The 27,981-nt window shown below is 46.0% G+C and overlaps 8 protein-coding genes across 8 annotated transcripts; 7 read left to right on the forward strand and 1 right to left on the reverse strand.

The window, feature by feature from the left end:
• The first annotated feature begins 221 nt into the window (after positions 1-221).
• LACBIDRAFT_298466 (uncharacterized protein) lies at positions 222-1,088 on the forward strand. The gene is made up of 3 exons (XM_001881730.1): positions 222-486; positions 561-752; positions 808-1,088. The coding sequence occupies exons 2-3, from the start codon at positions 722-724 to the stop codon at positions 1,050-1,052; spliced, it is 276 nt and encodes a 91-aa protein (XP_001881765.1). The 5' UTR covers positions 222-486; positions 561-721; the 3' UTR covers positions 1,053-1,088.
• A 1,108-nt stretch (positions 1,089-2,196) lies between these two features.
• Positions 2,197-5,829, forward strand: LACBIDRAFT_298467 (uncharacterized protein; the record flags this gene model as incomplete). Its single annotated transcript, XM_001881731.1, has 20 exons — positions 2,197-2,298; positions 2,376-2,439; positions 2,495-2,515; positions 2,574-2,605; positions 2,660-2,740; positions 2,800-2,916; positions 2,971-3,004; positions 3,060-3,161; positions 3,311-3,481; positions 3,654-3,929; positions 3,986-4,287; positions 4,341-4,490; positions 4,546-4,623; positions 4,692-4,761; positions 4,822-4,857; positions 4,918-4,955; positions 5,011-5,088; positions 5,148-5,178; positions 5,237-5,606; positions 5,676-5,829. The coding sequence occupies 20 exons, from the start codon at positions 2,197-2,199 to the stop codon at positions 5,827-5,829; spliced, it is 2,307 nt and encodes a 768-aa protein (XP_001881766.1).
• A 7,762-nt stretch (positions 5,830-13,591) lies between these two features.
• Positions 13,592-14,896, forward strand: LACBIDRAFT_327817 (uncharacterized protein; the record flags this gene model as incomplete). The annotated part of the gene is made up of 5 exons (XM_001881732.1): positions 13,592-13,926; positions 14,178-14,185; positions 14,455-14,505; positions 14,643-14,660; positions 14,739-14,896. 5 exons carry the CDS (start codon positions 13,592-13,594, stop codon positions 14,894-14,896), a joined length of 570 nt encoding a protein of 189 aa, XP_001881767.1.
• Positions 14,897-15,438: 542 nt separating this feature from the next.
• On the forward strand, positions 15,439-15,984 carry LACBIDRAFT_327818 (uncharacterized protein; the record flags this gene model as incomplete). The annotated part of the gene is made up of 2 exons (XM_001881733.1): positions 15,439-15,442; positions 15,488-15,984. The coding sequence occupies 2 exons, from the start codon at positions 15,439-15,441 to the stop codon at positions 15,982-15,984; spliced, it is 501 nt and encodes a 166-aa protein (XP_001881768.1).
• Positions 15,985-19,342: 3,358 nt separating this feature from the next.
• On the forward strand, positions 19,343-20,325 carry LACBIDRAFT_327819 (uncharacterized protein; the record flags this gene model as incomplete). The annotated part of the gene is made up of 4 exons (XM_001881734.1): positions 19,343-19,498; positions 19,550-19,778; positions 19,817-19,875; positions 19,927-20,325. The coding sequence occupies 4 exons, from the start codon at positions 19,343-19,345 to the stop codon at positions 20,323-20,325; spliced, it is 843 nt and encodes a 280-aa protein (XP_001881769.1).
• Positions 20,326-20,451: 126 nt separating this feature from the next.
• LACBIDRAFT_298473 (uncharacterized protein) lies at positions 20,452-20,607 on the reverse strand (the record flags this gene model as incomplete). Its single annotated transcript, XM_001881870.1, has 1 exon — positions 20,452-20,607. One exon carries the CDS (start codon positions 20,605-20,607, stop codon positions 20,452-20,454), a length of 156 nt encoding a protein of 51 aa, XP_001881905.1.
• Positions 20,608-22,136: 1,529 nt separating this feature from the next.
• On the forward strand, positions 22,137-22,534 carry LACBIDRAFT_298475 (uncharacterized protein; the record flags this gene model as incomplete). The annotated part of the gene is made up of 3 exons (XM_001881735.1): positions 22,137-22,143; positions 22,318-22,428; positions 22,485-22,534. The coding sequence occupies 3 exons, from the start codon at positions 22,137-22,139 to the stop codon at positions 22,532-22,534; spliced, it is 168 nt and encodes a 55-aa protein (XP_001881770.1).
• Positions 22,535-23,094: 560 nt separating this feature from the next.
• On the forward strand, positions 23,095-27,110 carry LACBIDRAFT_298476 (uncharacterized protein; the record flags this gene model as incomplete). Its single annotated transcript, XM_001881736.1, has 12 exons — positions 23,095-23,340; positions 23,388-23,978; positions 24,032-24,457; positions 24,507-24,646; positions 24,691-25,115; positions 25,167-25,349; positions 25,398-25,542; positions 25,596-26,317; positions 26,377-26,466; positions 26,515-26,586; positions 26,648-26,988; positions 27,039-27,110. The coding sequence occupies 12 exons, from the start codon at positions 23,095-23,097 to the stop codon at positions 27,108-27,110; spliced, it is 3,453 nt and encodes a 1,150-aa protein (XP_001881771.1).
• Positions 27,111-27,981: the final 871 nt, after the last annotated feature.

Here is a 27,981-nt window from a genome sequence, read left to right on the forward strand (position 1 = left end):
CGTGCCACCATCAGCAAACCTACACTTTACTTGTCAGCTTTTCACGACTTTTTGTGACTGACAGCTTGTTGCCAAGTCACAAGTTGACACAAGCTCACAAGCTGACGAGGTGCCTGACCATGAGGGGACTTAGCGAAAAAAGTGGTTCGCGAACTTGCTTATGTAACAGTTGGTAACCACGTCCGTTCTGTAATTTCCCTCTCATCTTAACCACACCATCATCCACAGTGACCACCCACCTCTGCTGCGTCACCACCGCCACCACCAACCATTACCTCCCGGAACCATCATTTGACCTCCCACAACCATGATAGCTCACACCGACGACACCAGCCCCAACAAAACGACGTGGTGACGCCACGTCACCAGCCTCAACCATGAGCACCAGTCAGCCCAATGCTGCCATGCCACACCAGCAACGACAGCAACCAGGCAAGCACCAGCCGACTCAATCCCACGTCGCGGTGATGACGTGGCTTGTCAACGGTACGTTACATCTTTGGCTCTTCGGTCTCTCCTAGATTTCTCATCCACCCATCTCTCCAATTCACTCTTTTTAGGCTGGAGCCTGGTTTTGTTAAATTAGAGAACGAAGTCATACAGAAGCCATCACATCTGCCATTTCGTTCTTTTTAGCCCGCTGCTATGTGCCCAAGAACTTTCCAAGCCGAACCTTTCTGACGTGCCACGAAGTCCACAGCAGCAACCACGACGACAACAAATGATCATGGAGGAACGAGTGCTGCCAAAAGGTCAGCAACCCCCGATATCCCCCCCCCCCCCTTTGACTGACAAGTCCCCAGCCAGTCGCCGTTGCCCACACCACACACCACACACCAACCATCGCCACGTCACTCTGCCGCGCACGCCGTTTCGATGACATATGTACCAGTATGCACTTGCAGGGGCAGGAAGGGGGTTTGAGAAGGGGGTATACAGAGCTTGTGGAAGGGACCCAATGGGGGAGGGATGTGTCCCTCCTGGCGTCGCTGGTGTGGATGGCAAAGGATTCTTTAATAGTGTACTGTCGTATTCTCACTGTATTGTGCTAGTACCATACAATGATCAGTTATACCTAATTTTTTGCTATGAAATACCAAAAATAAGATTACCACTTTTCTGAGCTTGTCAGCTTGTTAGAGCTCGTCGAGCAATCTCGCAACTCAACTTGCGAGATTTTTGGATCTACTTGTCAACTTGTGACTTGTGGCTCGTTTCGACTCGTTTGGGCTCGTACGAGTTGAAAAAAGCCCAAACAAGTCGTGACAAGCGGAGTGTAGAAATACTGATGACCATGCTGTGAAAGACCGTTGAAGTTACAACCTTCTTTCGATTATGTATGTAATCGGGTACACTGCGCTGTTTCTAAAGTCGAGGGCAGGCCTACATGGGGGATGTCCTCGGCCCCATGAGTTAATAAGTGAGAAGTTTGGCTTGGAAGCTAACCGCAGTAGATCTCGCCATTCCTCGGTCCAAATTATAGTCAATGTTGGTCACAGCGGAGAACGCCCTAACGCGCGAATAAGGCTTCACCTTGCATGCGGTGAGGGCGCGCACAAGGCGGAAGCTGTCTCTGCTCCGAATGGAAGCACCACGACGCGGCATGGGCTAGGGTGTGTGATTGGGTCGCGAGATAGTACATTTTTATTCGAGTACACGATTGTGCATCCCGCGTTTTATGCAACAAGTCTCTGAAAGTTTGTGAACAGGACCGGTAAATTCAGATTTGAGCATTTACTTACCTTCAACCATCTATCAAAGTTTCCTCGCACAACTCGTCGCAATGTAGCGTCCCATCTGGCTTGGAAGATGTGGTGGATGGCACGCTGAAACTTTCGCGCGTTCTACGTTCGCTTAGATAAAATTTGTCGACTTCGTTTACTTCTCTAGCTCATGAAAGATGTCGGAGGTTCAGGCGTCTTGGACGAAGACTGGAAGGTACGCGAACACGGGAGAAGCCGGGCCGGCATGTCATGACGTGTTCCGAAATATAAGCCGTTCTCCTCATAAAAAGTCACATACGACGACCCCCGATGCTCCTTTCGCCACCACCTACGTCTACCAGAACTTTCATACCAAAACTTACAGGTACTCGACACCCGTTCTCGATCTCCACGCGCTACGCACGGACCCGAACGCGTCCAGGACCTCTATTAGTCGTTCCGTCGGCATGTGTGGCTATCTCAAGGCTGCCACATGCGGTGGGCAGGTACTATTCGAACGGGATTGGTGGCGGCGGCGGGGGGCCACCTAAGGGTGGCTTTCCGTCGTTTAGCATGGGCCCGCAACACCAAAAAGGCGAGGCGCTGAAAGAATATGTGAGTTGTCTGTTCTACTCTGTCCAGTTTTTGGGGTTGATGTGAGTGCGTCCGTAGAGCGTGGATTTGACGGAACTGGCAAAGGAGGGGAAGCTTGATCCTACCATTGGTAGAGATGACGGTGCGTGCTTGTCTTTCATAATCGGGAAAACTGCTTTGTTGAACTGGATACATAGAGATTCGGAGGACAATACAGAGTTGGTAACCCTTTGTGTAACTCAAGTTCATGGGCTAACGTTGTGCTTTTTCTTCTAGTTTTGTCACGGAGGACCAAGTCAAACCCAGTGGTAAGTCCGTCAATTGGGCAATGCTTCGCGGTCTCACAATTTCTTTCGTAACAGCTAATAGGCCCCCCAGGCGTCGGAAAGACAGCCATCCTCGAAGGTCTCGCGAGCCGTATCGTGGCGAAGGAAGTTCCAGAGGTGCGTCTTTGTCTAATCCTTGCTTACTCGGCATTTTCATTCTCTAACGGCCGAATAAGTCCCTTCACAACAAACGTGTCCTGTCAATAGACTTGTCCGCTATCATGGCAGGCTCAGGGATCCGAGGACAGTTTGAGGAAAAGTTCAAGGCTCTTCTGAGGGACATCGAGGACGAGGTTCGTTCTTCCACATCGACTCCTCTTTCTTGCAAGTCCCCACTTATTTCATAGGGCCGACAAGTCATTTGCTTCATCGACGAAGTCCGTGAGTGGCCTTGGCTCCAACATCATGGTCGAATTATTCTGACCACGTATATTAGACACCCTTTTCAACCTCGGCAAATCGGAAGGAAGCATCGACGCAGGACAGATGATTAAACCGGCGTTGGCTAGAGGGCTGCAGTTGGTTGGGGCTACTACACGTAAGTAACATTCTCTCTTCCTTCCACCACGTCTATTGGTGTCCTTGTCGGCGTCAGTCACTTGCTGGCGGTATCATCTCTCTTTCTACTTCCTCCCTTGTCTCGCTGTCCTCTAAATACCACAACACACTAACACTCTCCCCTTGTAGCCGACGAATACCGCAAAACAATATCCAAAGACGCCGCACTCGAACGCCGGTTCCAGCCCGTCACTATCGACGAACCCACGGTGTCTTCCACTATCTCAATTCTGAGAGGTTTGAAGCCGCGGTATGAGGTACATCATGGGGTGGAGATTTCGGACGGGGCTTTAGTCACCGGTTAGTACCTTGGTTCCTTGGTTTTGTTGTTGCTTACGGGGAGTTGCCATTTCTTTCTTTTGAACTTTCCGTTCCTTGCGAACGCCCCTATGAACCACTTGCTGCTTGCCTTGGAATACAATCTGGAACTCAATACGGTTCACCTTGAACATGTCATGTTACTCATGAACAGCTGCAGTCTATTCAGCACGCTATATCTCCGACCGGTTCCTACCTGACAAAGCCATCGATTTGGTAGACGAAGCCGCCTCGGCCCTCCGTCTGGCGCAGGAGAGCAAGCCGGACGAGTTGGAGTCCCTAGAGCGGGAGATAATGACGCTCCAGATCGAACTGGAGAGCTTGAAGAACGAAAGTGACACCTTCAGCGTGGAGCGGAGGAACAAAGTCGAGCAGGAGCTGAAGGAGAAGAGGGAAGAAGCTGCTGCTTTGACTGGGGTCTGGCAGACTGGTAAGTGGACCCCGAAATCAGAACGAATTTGCGAGACTGACTTGGGTTCCGTGTAGAAAGAGCTCGGCTGGACAAGATCAAAGACGTCAAGCGTAGACTAGAAGAAGCCAAGCACCAATTGGACGTGGCACAGCGACAGGGCCAGTTCGAGCTCGCCTCGCGCCTGCGGTTCTCTACCATTCCCGAGCTGCAGCGCCAACTTCCTGTGGAGGGGGACCAGGCGAATAGGGATGAGGAGTCGCCGTTGGCGATGCTTCATGATAGGGTGACGTCGAACGATATTTCGAGGGTGGTGGCGAAGGCAACGGGGATACCGGTGCAGAATTTGTTGAAGGGGGAGAGGGATAAGTTGGTCCATGTGTGTTGGTTTTCTTTTTTTTGTTCGGGGGTTTAACGCTGGGATTGGTGTAGATGGAAGAGTCTCTGGCAGCGAGGGTCGTTGGGCAAGATCACGTAGTGTCAGCAATAAGCGACGCCGTGCGCATCTCCCGTGCGGGCCTGCAAGCACCCAATCGACCCGTGGCGTCGTTCTTGTTTTTGGGTCCGACGGGTGTGGGTAAGGTGTGTCTCTCTTTGCGTTCGTCTTCTTCAACTTGCACGATGCTGATGTAGATAGACCGAACTTTGCAAAGCTCTCGCGGCCTTCTTGTTCAATGATGAGCAAAGGGGGTTGATCACGATCAATATGTCCGAGGTGAGTTCTTCGCGCTTTTGTTGTCAATATGTGGAGACGTTGCTGATTCACTGGTTGGTGGTGGTTAGTATCATGACCGACACACCATTTCGCGTTTGATTGGTGCTGCACCTGGATATGTCGGATTCGAGGAAGGCGGTGAGTGCTGATTTGATTTCTTTTGGAGGAATGGAGTTTTGAGCTGGTGATGTGTGGCAGGCCAACTCACGGAAGCCGTTCGGCGGAAACCCTATGGTACGTTGTCTCCCGCGCTTGAGTTGGGTGTACCATCGTGAACTAAACAACACGTCGTAGCTGTCATTCTGCTCGACGAGTTGGAGAAGGCACATAAGGTGAGTTGTTCTCGCCTTGTTGTTCAAATAAATGGGGGATCGATGGGTTGCATAGGACGTTTCCATGATCCTCCTGCAAATCCTCGATGAGGGTGTTATTACCGATAGTCAAGGGCGTAAGGTCGATTTCAAGGTGAGCACTCTCCATGTGTCGATTTGTTTCCATCTGCTCACCAGAGGGTCTGGTTGTAGAATACAATTATATGTTTGACAAGTAACCTTGGTAAGCTATGTATCCATTCATCAACAACATCCGTTGACACTAATGAAACACTTACCAGGCAGCGACATCCTGGCGCACACCTCTGCATGCGACCCCAAAACTGGAATCGTCACTCCAGAAGCAAGGAATGAAGTAATGGAGCGAACACAAGAGTACTTCCCCCCGGAACTCCTCAACCGGCTCGACACAACCCTCGTCTTCAATAAGCTCTCCCGTGAATCCATTCTGGCCGTTGTCTCCCTCCGTCTCGACGACGTTGCGCACCGGCTGAAGAACCGGAGGATCTCACTCGACGTGGACGGCGCGAGCAAGGACTGGCTCGCGCAGCATGGGTATTCAGAGATCTATGGTGCCAGGGCGATTGCGCGTGTCGTGAGGACGGACGTATTGTTCCCTTTGGCGAGAAAGCTGTTGAGGGGAACTATTAGGTATGTTCCTTCAAAGTTTGATTTTCGAGTAACAAGGCTTCTGACCGTCGTTTCTTGTCTTGCATAAAGGGACGGCGATGTGGTGAAGATCCGGGTGGCGGAATCCGGGGTCGTTCTGGAGATCAAGGAGAATCATCCCCCTGATCCGTCTCTTGTGAGACCGGATTCTGAAGTTAACCCTGAGGAGAACCCGCCTCTTGATTTTGAGGAGGGTAAAGATTAATTGCTCTGTCGTGGCGGAATTCCTTTGTAAAATTATTGAATACTAACTCCACATCTCACCATTGTATTTTAAGTAATAGATCTGGCTCACCCCATCCTCACTCCTCCCATCCATTGTGTAGCTCCAATAATCAACCCATTTTTCAAGAATCAAGCTGTATGTGTGCCTCAAAGATTTCCTATGTCCCGGAGTTTACCAAAAAAACAGGTGGTTTATTGCTGACTTGCAGTATAATTGGGTCATCTGCCAGTGCAGAATTAGTGTTTAAAAGTCCGGTCCGGTCTGGTTTTTTGATGCCTGAGGGCTTTAACTGTAACCATAACTGGTCTGCCTTTTTTCCAGGAGTCAAAAGACTGAACTGGACCACAAAAAACTGCAGTCTGTGGTCTTTTTGCGGTCTATAGACTGGTCTTGGTCTTCTTCAGTTTTTGTTGGATAGCCATAGCAGACTGGCAACTCCGGCACGCCGATGCAGTGTGCACTCTTGTGCATGCTCGACCTATCTAGGACTAAGTAGTCTATAGGGCTGCGCACCATGCCCGTCATAGACGGGTCGACGGATGGGTCTGACGGACAATTACCCGTTCCGTTTGGGCTTGCTGAACACCTGTTTTTATCTGTCACATGACAGCCGTAACGGCTGTCAGACAGGTCATTGACACATTCTGTGATTTTTACCACAATTAGCTGTACTATTTCTTGACAATGTCTGAAGTGCTGCATTATTAATTTTTTGCATAACTTTTTCAACACTAAATGTCTCCAGGGGGCTCAAAAACAACCAGAATGGTGCTGACTCATCGCAATTGAAACCCTGTGGGAGACCTCGAGCTCATGATTTGCTGTTTGAAGGTGCAAATCTTTATTATTCGTGCTCAATATCTCTTCTCACATTTACCAGGTACTCAAAAACAAAAAAAAATTGTGGAAAAAAATATGTACTTTGAAAGGGTGGGCAAACGTACGTACAACCTGTTTATGGCCGTTTTTTGTCTGCCTGTCCCTGTCAAACAGATGGTGCGCAGCCCTAGTAGTATATTGTAGAGTATTCTAGTAGTTACATATTGTAGTATATAAGGAGGGCTCAAGAGCCCCCAATTCATTATCCTTCTCTGATTATATAACCCCTCGTATTTGCTGCTCCAACAGGTTATGGGCCCCAAGCCCTAAACATTATACAAACTATACATCTTACTTCACTCTCATCAACCTTTATCTTATCAATTATGTAACAGCACATGGAGACCACAGGATCATCGAACATTTACCGAATTGAGCTGCTTAAAGGCGTGGACAATTACACAGTATGGAAAATCAAGATGATGGATATCTTGACGGATCAGGGTCTATGGGATTATGTGGAACCCAGTAAAGTGCCAACAGATGCCAACCAGAAACCAGCATGGGAAAAGAAGGATCGGACAGCTTTATTGACAATAAGATTACAAGTAGCTGATAAACTACTGTATGATTATGACTGAGTCTTCACATCATGCATCACAGAGGGGTTTGAATGAAGGGAAGTGAGTGTGACATCACACATCACCACAGGTTTTGAAGTTGTTTTCTCTTGCATCTAAAATACCAAATTTTTCGAACCTGTGGCACTCCTGGCTGTGTAGACAGCACTAGGAATCCTTAAACTAATTTCTAAGGAGGCCTATCCCACCATTGAAGATTTGACTGCAAGGACAGCCTATTCTTGATTTTCTGAAGTACAGATGAAGAGATTCTACTCTTCATCATGCCTCACATCAGATCTTGAAGTGACAAAGAGTTGATTGAAATAGGTCACACCCTAAACAGCTTGAAGAGTTGGTCATAATCATACAGTATTGGTTTATGTAGCTAGCTTGAAATCATCAAAAGAAGGCTGGGATACATTGAAGGGTCTGCTGGAAGCCCAAGGGCCATTAGGAATTGTCCTTGCCTGAAGAAAATTATTCAGGGCTAAGTGCAAGGATGGCACTAGCATTGAAGACCACTTCCGGACCCTTAGAGGTTATCAAGAAGAGTTGCACAATCTCAGACAGAAAATTGAGGATGCAGAATTTTCTATCATCCTACTCACATCACTTCCAGATAGTTGGAACAATTATATTTCATCTATTGACACATCTGCCCTCACCGATGCACCTAAATTAATTGCCAGAATCCTTGAGCATGACAGAAGACTCAAGATTCAAGGCACCAATGATATGGCCCTGCCAGCCAAATGGGGCAAGAATAAATACAATCCAAAAATAACATGCTATGGATGTGGCAAGCGTGGGCATGTCAAGGCGGATTGCTGATCCAAATCAAGTGATCAATCTAATGAGAAAGATCACAGGAAGCCAAAGTTCAGGGGAGCATGTGCAAATGAAGTTACTGATGACTTTGCATTTGCAGGAATTGATGGCACACCTGAAATGGCATTCGCTTCGCTCATGGCTGACTCCTGGTTAGTGGATTCAGCATGTACCTCACATCTTACACCAGAAAGGAGTTATTTTACAGAATATACTCCTACCTCAGGTCATTTTGTCAAAAGATTAGGAAATCAACCAGTATTAGGGAGAGGAACAGTTAAACTAATCTCTCATGTTGATGGAAAAGCCTATCCCATCACTCTCAATAATGTGCTTCACGTCCCGGATGCACCCCATAATCTTATCTCACTCAGGTGAGTTACTGGTGCAAAAATTCAAATTCTATTCACAGACACACATGTGAAATTTAGAGCACCAAATTGGACAATTATGGCACAAGGTACCAAGATCTCAAATCTGTACCTTATGGATGTCAAGGTCTCTGCCAAACAAGACCAAGCTTACTCTGCAAAAGTAAGTGCACACACTTGGGATGAATGGCACAGAATTTTGGGTCATTTAAATATGGCTTCAGTAAAACAATTGAAGTCAAAAGGAATGGTTAGTGGCATGGAGGTTGATGAAAGTGTTCCAGCAACGGAACAATGTCCAGTGTGCATTCTTGCAAAGCAGCATGTCACACTGTATCCACAAGAATCAAAGATGGAAATTGCTGAGATCGGCGATTTAACAGTATCTGATCTTTGGGGACCTGCACAAACTACCAGAATAGGGGGAGAAAAATATTTCATCACATTCACAGATGGAAAATCACACTGTTCAATGAGATATTTTCTGAAGAAGAATCCGAGGCACTAGAGAAGTTTAAACAGTACAAGGCATTTGTGGAAACACAAACAGGCCAGAAACTGAAGAAACTTAGAGTTGATGGTGGTGAGGAATATATTAATGATGAGTTCAAGGAACATTTATTAACAAATGGGATATTCCTCAAGGTTACAGCAGCCTACTCATCTTTGCAGAATGGAATTGCAGAGCGCGGAAACCGAACTGTAGTTTTGGAGGCACGTGCTATGTTACACTCGCAAGATCCACATCTCACTTACTATCTTTGGCCAGAAGTGGTCAAATATGCCACTTATCTCTGAAATCATTCTCCCACACATGCCTTAAAGGATAATAAAACTCCCAATGAAGCATTCTGGAGCAAGAAGCCTAATATTATGCATTTGCAAGAATTTGGTCGCAAATACTGGGTTTTACAGCAAGACAAGAAAAATAAGAAATTGGATCCTAGATCCTGGCCATTTAATTTTGTTGGCATTGATGACAGTACCAAAGGGTACTGTTATTGGAATGGCCGGCAAATATTAACCTTACGCAATGTTATTTTCTCGAAGGATGACCAAGAAATTCAGGACTATGATGAATTTGAGGTCATGGTCAATTGTCCTATGGAGATTGAGGGGGAGAATAGCCAATCAGACAATCCCCCATCAGATGATAACCCTGATGAGAACATCAGTACTAATAATACCATGATCACAGACACACCAAAAATGTCAAAGATTCCCATACCAGCTTGACAAAAATCTAGACATGTTGCCAAGAAGTCACCATTCCATTATAGATTTTTAAATAATCCTTTGGCAAGAGGTCCTTGGGAATGGCAACATCAAGTGCCTGTTCTCTCACCAGAAGAGTCTAATTTTTTGCAGGACATGGAGGCAACATATGATTATGCCATGATTGCAGAAAAAGCGCCAGAAGAAGCAAGATCTTGTCTAGATTGGCCTGAATGGAAAAAGGCAATGGACACGGAAATTCTTCAATTGGAAAATCTAGGGACATACATCAAAGTTAAAATGCCTAAGGATAGAGTTGCTATCAACTGTAAATGGGTATTCCGCTTGAAGTGCGACACGGAAGGCAAAATTTGTGACACAAAGCAAGATTGGTTGCAAAGGGATTTTCACAGATCCCCGGAATCAATTTCTTTGAGACTTTCGCACCAGTGATGCACCTTGATACTTTGTGGCTATTATTAGCCATCGCCGCATCATACAGATTAGTCGCCCATGTTATTGACATTGTGGGAGCTTATCTCAATGGAGAACTCAAAGAACAAATTTACATGAAGCAAATTCCTGGATACAAGGATGACACAAACTCAGTACTCTTATTACAGCATACACTCTACGGATTACGACAGTCCAGACACGTGTGGAATGAAAAGTTAAACAAAACTTTCATTCAACTCAGCTTCACATGGCTATTCTCAGATCAATGTGTCTATATTAAGCACATCAGGAATAACCTTGTCATCATCAGAGTTCATGTTGATGACATGTTAATTTTAGCTTCAGATGACGAAGCCATGGCAGAATTCAAGAGAGAATTTGGCCAAAAATTTGATATCTCAGATCTTGGAGAACTCAAACAAATAGTGGGATTTGAAGTTCAAAGGGATCTCAAGAAGGGCACAATACATTTAACACAAAATCAGTATGTGGGAAGAATCTTGGACAGATTTGGAATGTCCAAATCCATGCCTGTCAAAATACCACTCGATCCAAATGTCAAATTGACTAAAACTCCTGAAGGAGAACATCACAAAATTCCACAGTATGCAGTGGCAATTGGGTCGCTAATGTATGCAGCAATTGGCACATGCCAGACATTGCTTATGCAGTCCAGCACCTTAGTCAATTTACAAGTAATCCAAGCCCTGAACATTGGAGTGCAATTAAACACATCTTCTGGTATTTAAATGGAACACACAATTATGGAATAACCTACAGCAGTGGGAACACTGTTCCAATTTTAGAAGGGTACTCCAATGCAGACTGGGGAAATAGTGATCTCAATTGCAAATCTATAACAGGATACATTTTCTTATTCAGGAACATGCCCATTTCATGGGCATCACACAAACAGCACACCATTGCAGTATCTATGATGGAGGCAGAATATATGGCTGCCAGCCTAGCTACCCATGAAGCAATATGTCTTTGCGCTTTGTTAACAGAAATTGGTTACTACAAAATAAACCTATGCAACTCAACATTGATAATCAATCTGCAATTGATTTTTCAAAGAATCAAGGGTCACACTCAAAGTCAAAGCATATTGATATTCAACATCATTTCATATGCAAACAGCTTGGCAACAATTCAATCATAATAGAACACTGCACATCAGAGGACAATCTAGCTGATGTATTTACCAAGGCATTACCACACCCAGCACACAAGAAGTTTAATTCTCCCATCAGCATGGATTCAGGGTTGAGGGGGAGTGTTGGATAGCCATAGCGGACTGGCAACTCCGGCACACCGATGCAGTGTGTGCTCTCATGCACGCTTGACCTATCTAGGACTAAGTAGTATATTGTAGAGTATTCTAGTAGTTACATATTGTAGTATATAAGGAGGGCTCAAGAGCCCCAATTCATTATCCTTCTCTGATTACATAACCCCTCAAATTTGCTGCTCCAATAGTTTTAACTGGTTTAAGACCGGTCTCTCAGCCAATTATGAATCTGTAGATTTATTAATGTTTTTCATAGCTTTAAAAAGAGCCCAAGAATGTTAAATTCCGTTAAGAATTGGTGTTTCTACAAAAAAGTCTGGTACATCCACTATTTTCAACAAAATTTTACATTTTAAACTATATCTTTGTCAGTTTTGAATGAAATAATACATTCTTGAGTGCGTTTTGAAGGGTATTTGGTGGGCTACAAGAAAGTGGTCCTAACCGGTTTTCTTGCTGTCTTTACTTCTCAAAAATGAAAAGACCAGACCACTGGTCCAGTTTTTTGTGGTCTTGGTCCAGTCTGGTTATGGTCTTTTTCCAGTCACAAGACCAGACTTCCAAACACTATGCAGAATGCAAACTTTCTGAAAATGGAATGTAAGCCTACTTCACTGTGCAAGCCAATATACACAATTCTTGAAAAGGAGTGCATAGCGCCTGGGTCCATGTGGGAATGACGGGTTTCACATCTGTGTATCGTGTTCAAGTAACCATCCCCATAACCTCTGTATGACTTTGGAGACCAAAGTTTGACTAAATGAAAGATACATACCATACCAGGAGACTCCTTGAACTGATGTGGTATGTCACAAGAGGTGGGTTGATCAGGCTTCGCTGCTGTCAGCTCTGACTTATGAAAGCCCTGTTTCCTATACCACCACTGGAGTTGAAGCCAACATACCCAGGCGATGCAACAATCAACCATAGCATTGAATATGATGCTGTTCAAAACAAAAACAAGATACAAACAAGTGAATCAGCAACAACCTACATGTGTGCATAAGCACACCTACCTCAAACATATGAATCTACCCACTCCGGTGTTGTACCCAACTCTGAGTTCCTCATCCGTCTGCGAGTTATCTTCACTGCAACCCACTTCTGCACCTGTACTGAATCTTCAGGTGCACAAGGGCTTCCCTCTAGATCTTAGGACAGATCCTCACACTTAAGTCTTACAAGCTCTATCATAGACCACACACAGCTTCAGCTTCATAACACAGGAAAATGGGATAATTTTATCTTCAAAGAGGGAGTTTGGGTATTACTGTCTTTTAGCCTGATCAAACTGATTTCATCCAAAGGTATCTATACCATGCATCCACTAATTCAGGCATGGGGAAGATACAGAATGTCCTCAGCTGATATATAGAAATAAGTACTGTTTGATGGCATATGTAATGTTAGCTGGCTCTTTGCCAGAAGACTTTGATGAACAACCATACCAGTTCAGAAGGATTTTGGTGACTCATTTGAGAGCCAATATAATGCACAGTGTAATGGCAAACATGGAGATGGTTGATAAATACTTTGATGATGCTCATAAAAGGTTTGGAAGATTGTTGATGGAACAGGGGTATGATAGTGAGGCAGAGAAATTTCAAATTCAAGTGTTGGATGTAAGAAGCAGAAATCTTGGAGAGGACCACCCAGATACAACCACAGCCATGAGTAACCTTGTGTTTACTTAGGAAAATATGCAGATGCGGAGAAGCTACAATTTACAGTTCTAGACCTAAGAAATAGTGTTTGGAAGTCTGGTCACAGGACTGGAAAAAGACCGTGACCAGACTGGACTGTGACCAATCAAGACCACAAATTAACAGGACTGACAAAGACCATAACCATGGTTCAGTCTACGGTCCTCTACTGATTCCAAATTTTCAAGACTACAAGCAAGGTGATGGCTGATTTTCAACTTTTGGGATTTGAGCTCAGAGTTTAATTCCCAGAATGGAATTTATTTATTTTTAGTTTTGGCACATTTCAGCCAGTTTCCAAAGTTGCCGCCTTGCCACAAATCGCCCAGGCACAACACGACACAACATGACACACTACTTTCTTGCTGCCTGGGGTGGCAGGCATCAACCTGCTCTTCCTGTTCAGTGTCTGGGACATGTTTGGAACATCTAAAGATGTTGCTAGGGCATTTTCGGCTCAATGTTACTGTCCCTGGCCTTGACCCTGTCGCAACGCATCAACAACAACTGTCCGTCATTGGATCTGATGATGCTCATATCAATTTCCACATTTCTTTACCTCCATCAGAGCATACTGGGATAAAAGCTATGTCTCCGTATGGCAGTTTTGTTTCTGACAGTCACATGTCCAAGTACAATATGCTTTGGGGCTCTAGGTGCAACTTCGAACTCTTTCTGGCACAAGAACAATCTTTGCACTCTGTTGAGTTCCTGAAGTCACAAACAATCACGGGATTATCTGGGAAATATCTGGCGTGTGAAAGTTACTTGTGTGCTAGGCATGGGCGTGTGGCAATTTATGTGAAAAAGAATCCACACTGGGGACACAAGATTCCTTCAAAAGTTACTGATTGTACTGCTTCACTGACAGTCAAATCATATGCGGGGACTTCTTTCCTTCTCGGCATATACAACCCAGAGCACAACCATTCTCTTGGCAATGAAAACCTGTGGTTCATGTGTATATCGCCTTTGACAAGAGACTGGATAGCTGGGATGGTTTGACTGAACATGAAGACAGACCATATTGTAAGTGTCTTAACCTCTTTTTGTCATATTCTTCTCTGAATAAGGGAATTATTCAAAGCTCACAATGCTTCATCGAGGAACTGGCTTGTCTTTCAGCCTAGATGGCATAGAATGCGCTTCTAGGAACAATCGGCAACATATCGGCTGGCTTGTTTTCAAAAATACCGAATTTCCTTTCTGAGATTAAGGTTTGAGTTAAATTGAACAACTCTGATTTTCGGTATCAAAGGGGAGGCACAAATAAAGATCAATACACATTGTTTTGCCAGGCATTGCCCCTCCCCAGTGTCCCCACCTTATTCAGTCCAGTTCACTTCCAGGTGCGTACATCTCTTTTGGGCTTGCTCCCTTGCCCTCCTCCTTCCTCTCCCTTTTAAATCTCACTTGCTAAAACTCTCCCCTTCCAGCTGATGAATATTGCACACCAATACGAGGTTTGAAGCTGTGGAGATTGCAGATGGCGCTTTGGTTACTGGTTAGTAGCTTGCTTTGGTTGTTGCTTACCATTGCCAAATGTGCTGTTGTTCGCTCTTTTGAACTTTCTATTGCTTAGTACCGTTGAACATGTCACTGCTTGCCCTGAATGTCATCACACTTGAACACAACACTCTGGAACCCATCCCTCTGGAGACTGGAACTCAAACCTGCTGTGTGGAACTCAACTCCCTTTCCGAGAACAACCCTGCCCCGCACTTGAACTCAACATTTTGAACACGTCACGTAAATGGCACAGCTCTCCCCCTGTCTCACATTCTTTAAAAGGAAAGATGATAGGGTACACCAAGGGTACACTATAATATAGTGCATGAAGAACATACAAAACAAATGCTGGTTTGGTGGAATGGTTAATCACAATGAATTTGTTATGCTTACCAAGGTGTCTTGGGTTCAATTCTCTATGCTCCATTTCTTTTTTTATGTATCAAACAATTAGTTAGGTTAGGTTAGTGGTTGGTTAGAGATAAGGTTAGGGATGGGGGATATTTTTCTCCATGCGTGGTAGCGCGTTCTTGTTAGGTTAGCTGTTAGGGTTCATGGTTAGGGATAGGGATATTTTTCTCTCCGTGCGGTAGCGCGTTCTTGGTAAGGTTAGGTTGTTAGGTTAGGTGGTCAGGTTAGATGGTTAGGGTAGGTTAGGTGCTCGAGAACGCGGCTCGAGAACGCGCGTTCTCGAGCCGACTTAGGGCTATGGCACATTGCCCTAAGTCGGAGGATTACCATATATGGGTCGCCGGTGATTGCCAGCACATCACATGTGTGAGACGGAGACGTAGGACACTTCGTCACGTCAACCGTGAACAGCCGCAGTCTACTCTGCACGTTATATCTCCGACCGGTTTCTACCTGACAAAGCCATCGATTTGGTGGACGACGCGCATGAGAGCAAGCCCGACGAGTTGGAGTCCCTAGAGTGGGAGGTAATGACGCTCCAGATCGAATTGGAGAGCTTGAAGAACGAAAGTGACACCTTCAGCATGGAGCGGAGGAACAAGGTCGAGCAGGAGCTGAAGGAGAAACGGGAAGAGGTTGCTGTCTTGACTGGGGTCTGGCATACTGGTAGAATTTGCGGACTGACTCGGGATCTCAAGCACCAATTGGACTTCGCACAACGACATGGCCAATTCGAGCTCGCCTCGCGCCTGTGGTGCTCTACCATTCCCGAGCTGCAACGCCAGCTTCCCGCAGAGGGCGACCAGGCGAATAGGGATCAGGAGTCACCGTTAGCAATGCTGCATGATAGGGCGACATCGAACAATATTTCGAGGGTGGAGGCGAAGGCTACAGGGATTCCGGTGTAGAATTTGTTGAAGGGGGAGAGGGATAAGTTGGTTCATGTACGTTGTTTTCTTTTTCTTGTTCATTTTGATTGATGAGGGAGTTCAACGCTGGGTTTGGTGTAGATGGAAGACTCTCTGGCAGCAAGAGGCGTAGGGCAAGACCGCAATAAGCGACGCCGTGCGGATCTCCCGGGCGGGACTGCAAGCGCCCAATCAACCCATAGCGTCGTTCTTGTTTTAAAGTCTGATGAGTGTGGGTAAGGTGTATCTCTCTTTGCGTTACGTTCGTCTTCTTCGACATTTTGTAATGTAGATGCGATAGACGGAGCTTTGCCGAGCTCTTGCGGCGTTGTTGTTCAATGATGAACAAAGGGGGTCGGTCATGACCAATACGTCCGAAATGGGTTTCTTCACACTTTTGTTGTCAGTACGTGGATACGTTGCTGATTCGCTGGTTGATACACCATCTCGCGGTTGATTGGTGCTGCACCTGAATGTGTCGAAGTCATTCAGTGCTGGAGGAATGATTTTTGAGTTGGTGATGTGTGACAGGCCAACTCATAGAAGCCTTTCGGCAGAAACCCTATGGTACTTGTCTCCCGCGCTTGAGTTGGGTGTACCATCCTGAACTAAACGAAACGTCGTAGCCGTCATTCTTCTCGACGAATTGGAGAAGGCACATAAGGTGACTCTTCCTCGCTCTGGTGCGAGTGAACGGGAGATTAAGTTCCTTAACCGCCTCGACACAACAACAAACTCTCCCGTGGATCTATTCTGGCTGTTGTCTCCCTTCGTCTCGACGACGTTGCGCACCGGCTGAAGAACCGGAGGATTTTACTCGACATGGACGGCGCGAGCAAGGACTGGCTCGTGCAGCATGGGTATTCAGAGATCTATGGTGCTTGTGAGCCTGACGGACGTATTCTTCCCTTTGACTAGAAAGCTGCAGTGTAGCACTCAAATTAAAGCGTAGAATTGGTGTCATCCTCGTGGCACGTCTGCCATTTGTGTGTGCCTCTCTTCAACTTCTTTTTTTCATATCTCTGTTCATTTCGTATAAACTTATCTCTCTTTACGGATCCACCCTTGATAAGATATGCATATTCTTTTTATGGCTCATTGAGCCCCTGTCCAAGTTCAATACCGTATCACCTGAGGGCACAGTCATTCTACGATTCTCTTTGTGCCCCCACTACATTTGTGGAAGTAATCTCGAAGGAGTATAACATAATAGAAACGGGCGGCGAACCGAGAAGTAATCAGTTTTGTAGGATTGAACACAATAAACGTAGAATGTACACTTCTGGATCAATTCTGTCGGATTCTCTCCTGGGCTTAGAGATCTTATTTTGATGAATGGGCCCACAAAGTATAGAGTGGCTACCAGAAAAGCCGGGTTACCTTCATACTTGCCTTCATACAATTTAAAACCTGGTCGCCCGCGATAGGGAATAGAATCCACGCCATGGGGTGCCAAGACGTGGGGTTTTCATTTAACACAGTCAAGCGCGGGTGTGCGACCGGGGGGAGAGTCAAGCGTTAATTTCATACCCGGTCCGAATTCTCCGTCCGACTTTCAATGAACTTCTTAACACAAACTTTATCAATTCATCTGAGCACAATATCGGGTTTTCGTATAACTCGTACAAGCATCCTTCCTTCGCCTATTTCACACTGCTTCCAGTACGCGAGACACTACTAACAGAACAACAAGGATAGAGCGATTATCCAGATGCGCACTTGCACCCGCAGCTGGCGCAGGAGCAGCTGCACGTAGAATCAACGTGTCAGAACCAGTCAATGCAAAAAAATTATGGTTGTGAACTTACTCCTGGGCGCAACCGCAGGAAGTGTGGTCGCAGGCCGCGTTGGCGAGAGCAGAGGTGTTCTACAGAACTTCGTTAGAAGGTAAAGAGCCAGCGAGCGAGAAGACATACAGAGATCATGATGATGGGTGGTTTGAGTTCAGTTGGGTGGTTCTGAAGAGCCTGAGGTTAACTAAGAGTTTGCAGGTCCTTTATACTCCTCGAGCTTTTGTTTACTTGTGTTATGTAGGTCAAGACAAGCCTTCTTCGATCATCAGGACGTGGCTTACAGGGCTCGGCCCTCGAGAGGGGAAAGCAGGAAAATCAATGATTCTGTTATCACGAATGGATTAGTGCGGTGATGGTAAGCACATAGGCAGACGTGAATATAGGCGGAATTTGGGAACCAAGTCCTCATTGTGCTGAGCGGAAAAACTGATGGCTTAGAGAAAAAAAACAAGAGATATTTCAAGGGTCCTCGCGCTGTTCCTTTTTCGTCACTCCAGATGGATAGTAGTTTAAAGACTTGAGTCACAAAAAAACATCCCTAACGATGTATTGTACACAAGGGCCAGGATTCATCGGCGCTTTGAGTGTGGAAGGAAAAGGAAAGTCAAAGCGACGCTATTGGAAAAGGAAAGTCAAAGCGACACAGTGGTCTAAGAGCAGCGATGGGCCTTTCTAATTATCGCTGTATAAACGCTGCTATGGTGTAGTTGTCTAACGGTGCGTTCTGTGTATAACGTTCATGCCGATTCCACTTCGCTGGAAGTTGTGAGTTCGAACCCCTGCATTGTCGATCACCTGGATTGAATTATTAAGAGATGTTCTCCATGTTTTCCTCCTTAGTTCTTTTTACAGGACTCTACATGATATAGTATCTATGTAAGTAATTACAGCAAGATGCAAAAACGTAGACACCTCTCCAAATTTCCCAGACTCCGCCTCGCTTTGTACAAACAACCGCTTTAGGAAATGAGCAGGTGCGAGTGACGCAAGCATTCTGTTCTCGCTCCACCAACCTCCACTTCGTCCATTCGCTAGCGTCTCATCTATGTCATTTCCTATCAACCCTCGTAACAATGAGATGCCGTTTTTGTTCGGCAGATATAAAGCGGTAGTTCCCTGACATATTTGAAGATGGGAAAAGAGAAATTATATAGAAGTACCATATTTGTAGGAGTATATATAATAAAATGGCGCGCCATGCAAGCGCCATGAAGTCACTATGACGCGTCGTGCGGCGGAGTTGCACCAAATGCGGTTGTTTGTACAAAGCAAGGCGGAGTCTGGGAAATTTGGAGAGGTGTCTACGTTTTTGCATCTTGCTGTAAATTGGTTCCATTCTTCATTCTGTTCGTCATGCACGTGTTGTGAGGAAATGAGTGCCAAAGTCACTGAAGTGTATGATGTCATCTCATCCAAGTCACCGGTTTTTGCACACCCACCGGCTTTCTTGTTACCTTGATTCGCATTGACTTCGGTGGACAGTACCCTGAACACTTGCCTTGACACTGAAATGAATAAAAGCAGAGGACCCATGGCTGCTTGATAGGACCTCAAGCTCTGCTAGCATGTCGACTTCGCTAACCCAATCTCGCTCTGAAATCATTGATCGTCTTGCCCCAAAGCTCATTGTTCCCCGATGCCCAAATGGAAACCGCCACTATCCAAATCTCTACAAAGGTTCGCCTAGTCAGGCTGAAATGATTGGGCGGCGTTCTTATTATGTACGTGAACCAATTGTTTTTTGTGTGACCTTGCCCGTGACTGCTCCTCAGTGCAAACCAACCAATGGCCCCCAGTGTGTCGCTACAAAGTCGACTCTCACCCCTGAACTTCCAGACTCCTTGAAGTCAAAAATCAGGGAGGAGGTACAAGTCCTTAGTCAAGCAGCCACTATTCAGAAGGGGAAGGCCATCAAGACCAATGTCGTGAACTCTGTAGAGTCAGGAACCTCCACCAAAAGGAAGACCACCCGAAGATCTGAACTCGGAATGTCCGATGGGTGTGAGTCTGAAATATTTCAATGCTGTTTACGTCTAAAGCCTTTCCCACAGTGATGAAGTTTATGCCTGATACAATTCCAATCTATGTTTATGCTCTTGTGAGTGCGGCGGAGCATTCTGATTCATGCTAATTCAATGATGTTTGCTAGAGGAATGAAGAACCGTTTTGCCATCAAGGGCAGGTCGACTATGGAGCATATTCTTTTCTTTCAGATGACGCTCTCTGTGACATCACGCGCTTCCCGGTCACTTCATGCAGCATATACGATTCTTACAAGGCGGACTTCATTCCAATTTCGACATTCAGCTCCCAGCGCATCGAAGACCACAACTACCTCATAGTCCGCTTCACATCTTACACCGACGACGAGTGCCCTGGAGTTTATGAACTCATTCGTGGGATCAGAGGTGCCGAGGATAGTGGGTCTGTCTCTGGACCAACCAAGGTATCTAACAAGCGGCAATTTGAGGACAAGTCAGATGTGGGCCCATCGAAGAGGAAGAAAGGTCTTGATACAGAGATTATTGATCTTACTCTTGATTACTAGTCTTGCAATATTAAACTAGTATTACCATTCGCAGTAATTATACATGCACAACAGTATTTTAAATACTCGTCCTCTCCGATGTCGATGTCTAAATGTTTAACGCTCTAGTCAATAGCTCGAGCGCCATCATATGTTGGCAGGCGAGTGGAGGCCGTTAATATTGCCAAACACCAATTTGGTGGCAGCTGCAATCACGTCGTCGATAGAACCAATGCGTTGATCCATAGTGTCGCGTTCCCTGTTATCAAGGTTAGATAGCATTTGACACGAGGCAAGACACATGTACCAGAGCGTCATCATCCTGTTTGGACAGCTGTTGAACGTTGAACATGCATTAGAAACAAACAACCAAAACAGTTTCAATAATCAGAATGAGTGACGTACAAGCCAAGTCGAGGATGACGCCGAACGGTATAGCAAGTTCATCATTACGAGCATAGCGCTTCCCAATCGATGTATTCAAGACATCGACGCGAGAGAAGATGCCTGCTTTGCGCAGTTTGGAACATGTACGGGTGGACGTAAACTGCGTTATCAGTAGTTGTACTTACAAGCCCAAACAACGGTTCGATAACGTTGGGTGTATACTCACGTACTAAGAGATAACGAAGGGTCAGGGTGATGGCACCTCATTGCGTTCAAAGTTCACTTACTTGATTGCTTAATTGTTTTCTGCTCGACGGTCAGAACGTTGGGACAAAAAGTAGCCATGTACAGCAGGTATGCTATGACATCACTTTCTCACCTTCGAGGACCAAAATCCGGTCCATTCGGACTCCGAATGGACCGGATTTTGGTTTTCGAATGTGGGAATAAATCTGTGTACACAGTAATTAGGAATTGGGAGGTGGGTGACGAAAAATGAGAGACATCAAGCACACGCACCTTGCAGAACACGTCTTGATGAATTGAAACAGGAGAAACAAAGTGACGAGCACGTTGTCCCTTTGGGGACAAGCAAGTCGGCGGCTGAGGAATCATGTTTGTGAACGAACGTCGAATGGCATTGAAGACCACTGTTGAGGAGGGCCGTGACGCCGTTGAGGAGGGCAGGGCCGTGACGCCGTTGAGGAGGGCTGCGATGTCGAAGACGTAGACAGCATCCTTTCCGGCGTTGTAATGAGCTTCCTAGTTTCCTGGAACATAAGTCAGTTGAACGGGGGGGTGAATATTTGAATGGGTACACATCACCACGGTGACTCCTCAGCTGCAACTTCTATCTCACCCATAACTTGCTCCTCGACTCCCACAACCTTCGCGTTGTCCTCCAAACTCCCCTCAAGTTCCACGTGAATTGCGATGGCGGGTTCAAGATCGTTAGAGTTCTGTCTGCAGAGATTTGGGCGACATGGTTTGATACGATCTGCCAGAGTGTTATGTAGGTGGATGAAGGAATGGAAGAAGGAAATGAACACACCATGGAAAGGGCGGATACATTCACGTAGGTCTTGAGGTAGCGTTTTTGATCTTTTTAAACTCTGTGAGTGATAGGTGAACATCACGGAATATGTAGAACTTACCAGAAGGTATCCACAACCGCACACTTCCTCTTACCAAAGTTTTCATTGTACATGCCTAGGTTGATGGGCTCGTTCACACTGCCAAGGACGCGCAGGCTGTTGAGGTCGTGGTTCTCAATGTGGTGAGCGAAGACGGATGACCAGAGTAGACAGCGAATACAGGGGAGCAGATGGCACCAATGCGCGGGCGTGTGAGGAAGATTCCAATGTCTTCCACGTCATAGGATGGTCCTAACCCGCAAGTCCTAGTACTCTCTCGCGTTGAACACAGCGAGGAGAAGTAAACGGAAAATGCGAGGTTGCCTGTTCGAACTTCGTTTATGATCGACAAGTTGATTAAATAATCTGGTCACATAATCTGGTCACATATTGCTTCTTGACCACAACCCGCGTTCTTTCCCAATTCTTTCCTCTATATCCGTACCTCTCTCTGCTTACCTTACCACTCCAAATTCAAGGCCTTAGATCTTAGAGTTGGCCTCCCTCACCTTCCTCCCACCCCACATTGACGCCATCCACGCCAAACCTGAGGTCTTGGACGTCCCAACGCCCGCCATCGACTCACTGCAGGACCTATTCCGACGTACGTACATGCTTACCCAAAAGCTGCCGCCTGCTAACTCAGATGACTTAAATAAGGACTAAACACTCCCCAATCAATGGGGGGGGCACTCCATTCGCCCAGCTGAGATCATCAAGCACCCAAACTGAAGGCCACACAAACTCGCTCTTTTCAAGAACGTTTGGGGCTTGAGGATGGAGGATGTGTTATTAATATCTTGAGTGGTATGTTTGTGTTATCTTGGCTAACTTTGAACTGGCCTTATCACTTTTACTTTAGAAGACTGGGTCGTCTGTGACATCGTCTTACACAATCGTCATACACGCCATCCCCAGAGATGCTTACCACTTCGTCATCAACATCATACATACCTTCTCAGCTGCTCCCTCAACCGCTTACCCCTCTTCTCACACAGATCTGATACCCACTAGCAGTCATAAACGCTATCATTGGCCATCGATCCGATGACCCCGCCTCCATAAAATGCGCAGCCATACGAGCGCATGCGGTTGGTGGGTGGTTTAGGCTTTTGTGGTGGGGCTGGAGATGGAGGCCGGGTCGATGTAAGGGTGTTGAGAGACGTATGTACACCTGTTATTCCACCTTAATTCACATTTGTATCTGTATTGTGCACGGGCCTGCCTTCTCCTTGATCTCTCAACCTCACTTCCTTATCCCCTCACATCCATGAACTCTATCAAGAAACGAAAGGCAGAAATTGAGGCTGCAAATGCAGAACTGGGGCGCAATATACACAAACGTCTTCAGACTCGCATCGCACAACACACCACTATAATTGGCTCAAGTGCTACCTCGACAACTTCGGTCCTTCCGCTTCCCCCACAATCACTCCACTTATTAGAACCGGTGAAGCCTGAACAACCTACTCCTGAAGCACCGCAGAGCGACTCCCCGCCAAGGGCTCAAACTCAGGTAAATTGGTCCAGCATGAATGTTTGAAGTGCCTGATATTGTGGCAGACGTCGGAAACCCACCAAGATTTCCAAGATAACCTTGAGCGATTACAGGATCTTCTGCTAGATGTTGAATTTGACCCGCAAGTCCAATCTGACTGTCCTTGTGCTCGTTCACAGAAGCGAACGACTCGGTGTTTAGACTGCTCGTTCTATGGGATATTGTGCAATGAGTGTTTTATCGATGCTCATCGTAATCTTCCGACACACTGGGCCGAGGTCTGGGATATGGAAAGAGGGTTCTTCGTTCGTCATGACATCTCCTCCCTTCGATCCCAGGGATATGCAACCCATCTCGGCCACCAAGGAGCTTGTTGTCCCTCTGCCGACAAGGAAATCCTGTTCATTCTAGTTGACACCAATGGAATCCACAATACGAAATTCTGCTTCTGCAATTGTGCTGGTTCCCCTGATCGTGTAGAACAGCTTATGCGAGCGCGAATGTTTCCGGCTACCATGCGCCGACCAACAATGGCGTTCACCTTCAATCTTCTTCACCAATTTCACCTTCACCATCTTGAATCTAAGGCATCAGCATATGATTTTATTGGAGCTCTCCGACGAATCACAGATAACGCATTCGCTCAAGATACGCCCGTAGGCCTCAATACTTCGTAACTCAGTTTGATCTAGCTGATTAATTCCCAAAGGATCCGTACCCTCAATTTCGAATAGTCACACAATTTTTCCGTTTCCTCACTGCAACTAAACGGCTTGGCCAAGCCCATGGAATCGACTCAATCCTTTCCCATCGTCCTCCCAAAAACCTTCTTTTGTTTTGCTGTGCTTGTTCAGAACCGCATGTCAATATGGAAGATGGGTGGCAACAAACTCCACCGGAGCTAAGGCAAGTCATTATTGTGCTGGGATGCTCGCGCCACTTCTTGATATCATTTGGTAGGCACCTAAATCAAACTCAGGATACGGCAGATGGAAACCACCATGCCAACAAGTACATGAAAAATACTGACCCTGATAATGTCTCACTTTTTGGTGGGCGCTCATATTTTCCCGAGGACAGTGTTTATCGTGCCTATATAAAAAATCTTGGACCAGTCGTACCTGGTGCTGAAGAGGTGAGAATCAATGTTGGTCTTCACACAGTCCGGAAATTTACACTTTCAGAAATCCACTTGTTCGTACCTCAATGCTGTCAATAAACAGGACAGGAAGAAGTTCAAAAACATGGAAATAACGGGCATTGTAAATATCCAGTGTTCGCATGTTTTTATTAAATCAAGTGTCGACCTTCAGCTTGGCGAGAGGTATGTTCGTGATTGTCATAACTTGCTTAATTGACATTCTGTAGATTTGCTAATACCGATTTTGCTCTTGCGCATGCCATTCGCCAGCGCCGGATGGTGATGGAAAATATTGACCTTGATTTTGTTACCAGCTGCGACCACCTCATCTCTTATGATATTTCTTGTCACTACTGGCGCCATATCGAGAAGCGGTTTGCGAAGAATTTTCCTGACCTCCTTCCAGCAATCAGAAGAATTCGCTGGCTTATTCCTCTGGTACACGTTCAGAATCACAAAGAGAACTGTGTCTATTGCTTCTCATCTGCTTACACGTCAAACGCAGGCCATTTCCATGGGGAGACTGCTGAGCACTACTGGGCTGAATTGAATCAGCTTGGTCCCCAGACACGTCAGATGAATAATGGACATCGTCAGGATACCTTGATCGACCATCATGGGGACTGGAACTGGAAGAAGACAGCAAATATGGGCAAGTTTATTTTTCTGTACTTGTTCTAGTCTCATGTTCGTTTCACAACAGCATCTACTCTTGCAAGTGACATCACTCAGGCTAAGAGGCTGTTTATTGAGAAACGCGAGCATTTCAAGGCCCTTTCACAGCTATATGCAGATCATGTACCTGTTTGGAACCAAGAAGATCGTAATCTGCGAGAGAAAAAAAATGGCGAGGTTCAGTGCGTGTATCGTCAGCGCCCCCAGAAAGGTATTTATTTTATCTACAAGTCAAGTGTATGATGCTAATTGTTTATAGTACCGTCACAAGCCAAGATCTATGAGTTACTCCTGACCGAATTCGAATCTCAGAAGGAATCCAAGAGTTCATTTATAGCCTCAGACAGTTTGGACGGTGCCGCACCATCCTTTCTGAATGCAGGCATACTAATTCGGGCGACACAGTAAGTATTTTACAAATCACAATAAGAAGATTTCACTTTCATATTGAGTCTAGGCGAAAAATCCTGGCGAAGCTTGCACAAGACAAGAACCATCCTCTTGAATCACATAAAAATGATATCAAGACCATGCGTCAGAAGTTGCGTGCTCGTATTGACAGATGGCGCACCACGCAAAAATCCTTGATGGAGAAGATAGGTGACCATGTCGCTTCTCAAGCTCTTGAAGGGAGTACTCTCGATGCACCCGAGGAGGAAAAACTGTTCCTCCCTTCCGATTTCAATGCATCTCAGCGGGTGGGTTTTGGAATTGCGCAGCTTGCAGAAATCGAGCGGCGATTGCAAGAAGGCACGGCATTTGACGCACTTCAGACCCTGCGCACAATTGTCAAGGTAATTGTTGTCCTGAGGGCACAAAAAAAGAAGAACGAAGTGGGTCAGACCCAACACACACGTGCATTGACCAAGATCGAGGATGTTGAGGCACGCCGGGATCTGGCAATGGCAGATTACAATGAATCTCGCACCAGACTGATCGCGCTTGGACTCGCAGAAAACGATCCGGTTTTTCTTCCATTGAACCTTGCAGACACTTACCGTAAACCTACTCACCTCAAGCGTGCTGTGGGCGACTCTCAACGGCCAGACGGGACTCTTTGGACGATCACAGGGATCACCCTAGGCTCTCGGCCTCCGGCTGTGGCTCCCGGTCCCAGCGGTCCAGAATTGGCCACACAGCCACACCAGATTGGGACACAAGGGTCAAGGCGAAAACCGCGTTTGTTCTCTCCACTCATCTTTGCTTCCCTCCCCGCTGACATTCTGACGCATCCACAGGATTACATGGTGTTGGTTCACCCAAAAAGAAAGGCAAAAAGCGCAGCGGTCCTGCCACAGTAGGAGACAAGCCAAGTGAGCGCGTTAAGGGTATGTCTCTATATACACATGCCACTTGACAACTCATTGGAACTCTAGATGGTTGGATTTGGACCGTTGGTGCAGCGGGAAAGCTGACAGAGAAAGAACTTGAAGAGTGGCTTGATGAGAGTGAGTCATTATACCCACCTCCTCCCCGATCCAATTCTGACATTGTTCCCTTGAATGTAAGGTGATCGTGTTCAATGGTTTCGCGCTGAAGCGGAAATGCATCGTTGGCAGGAAGAGTGGGAAATCAAGCAGGCCGACTTCATGCGTTGCATCCGTGCATTTCACAAGATGAGTGATGTTTGGTCAGCCCTTGCAAAGTCGAGTTCGAGGGACGGCCATGCGGTCTATGCGAGGAAGAAGGCCATAATGTTTGCGGAGATGGCGCGAAGGGCTCAGGATCGGTTCAACGATGCAGGATATGCTCATCGTGTGCTCGAGGAAGGAAAGATCCTCGCTGACTACATCCAAATTGACAGGGAGCACCCGGACAACATGATTCCGCAGCTATTATTATCTCCAGTGGTTCGTCACATTGATTTTCCCTCGACCTCCTTCTAATGTTTACCCCTCAGTCCACCTCGCCCGACGAAGTAGCCCAAGAATTGTCATCAGAAGACGATGCATCAAACTCAGATGATGCATGAATATTTGTATGTTCCTATTCATTTGATTGTACGACGTGAATTGATTTCTGTTTAAATCGCATTTCAAGTCGTCTCAAATTCCTCTCTTTAAATCGTATTTCAAGTCGCCCCAAACCCCTCTCTTTAAATCGTATTTTGAGTTGTCTTCTCACACTTTAAATCATATTTCATCTCTCTCTTTAAATAATATTTCAGGTCTTCCCAATTAAATCTTTCTGAATGCTACTTAGGAACCTTTTAAATTCCATTTAATTTGCTTCATAGACATGTACGTAGTAGTTTGACTGTCTACCGTTTTAAATGGTATTTAAATTAAATGTTACTAACTATACCTATGCTCCATAATTTAAATGAAATCGATGAGGTTACGGCATTGTTATTATATGACACAGGCTGCCTACGCCTACTAAGAGACTAAGGTAAATTCAAATGTTCAAAAGCAGGCAAAACGCAGGACCTCACGCGTTTGGGGTGTGATGATCCGCCACCGCCACGTTGACACTGACAGACCCGCGACGACACGGATCGATGTGGGGTAAAACCAAGGGGCCAAGGGCATCCATGTGAAATTTGATTTTGAAGACAGTGCTTCAAGCTTCAAATTCGGCCTGGCGACGGCAGAGAAGCTGCATCCCCTCGCCAGATAAAATATCAGAGCGGCGATTTTCACTGATTTGTTCAATAGAATTTTAGATAATTATATGACAGTTCGGCCGCATTTTTTCAAAACGCGCTCAGAAGCTCTATATGGTTTGGATGTTCCTCATCTAGACGACACAGCAATGTGAGTGAAGCTAACGATTTGATCCAGCGTATCTGAGATTTGGCCCTGATGAGGATAATGGCAGGCAGCGTGACCAACCCTTGTGTT

Source organism: Laccaria bicolor, genomic scaffold (assembly GCF_000143565.1).
Source record: "Laccaria bicolor S238N-H82 LACBIscaffold_14 genomic scaffold, whole genome shotgun sequence".
In the NCBI taxonomy this organism is placed as follows: Eukaryota; Fungi; Basidiomycota; class Agaricomycetes; order Agaricales; family Hydnangiaceae; genus Laccaria; species Laccaria bicolor.

Bases quoted from the DNA above. Each gene is read 5' to 3' on its own strand.
- LACBIDRAFT_298466 (XM_001881730.1), top strand. From the start codon at position 722: ATGATCATGGAGGAACGAGTGCTGCCAAAAG. The intron at 753-807 runs GTCAGCAACCCC...GTCCCCAGCCAG, and splicing joins GGAACGAGTGCTGCCAAAAG to TCGCCGTTGCCCACACCACA.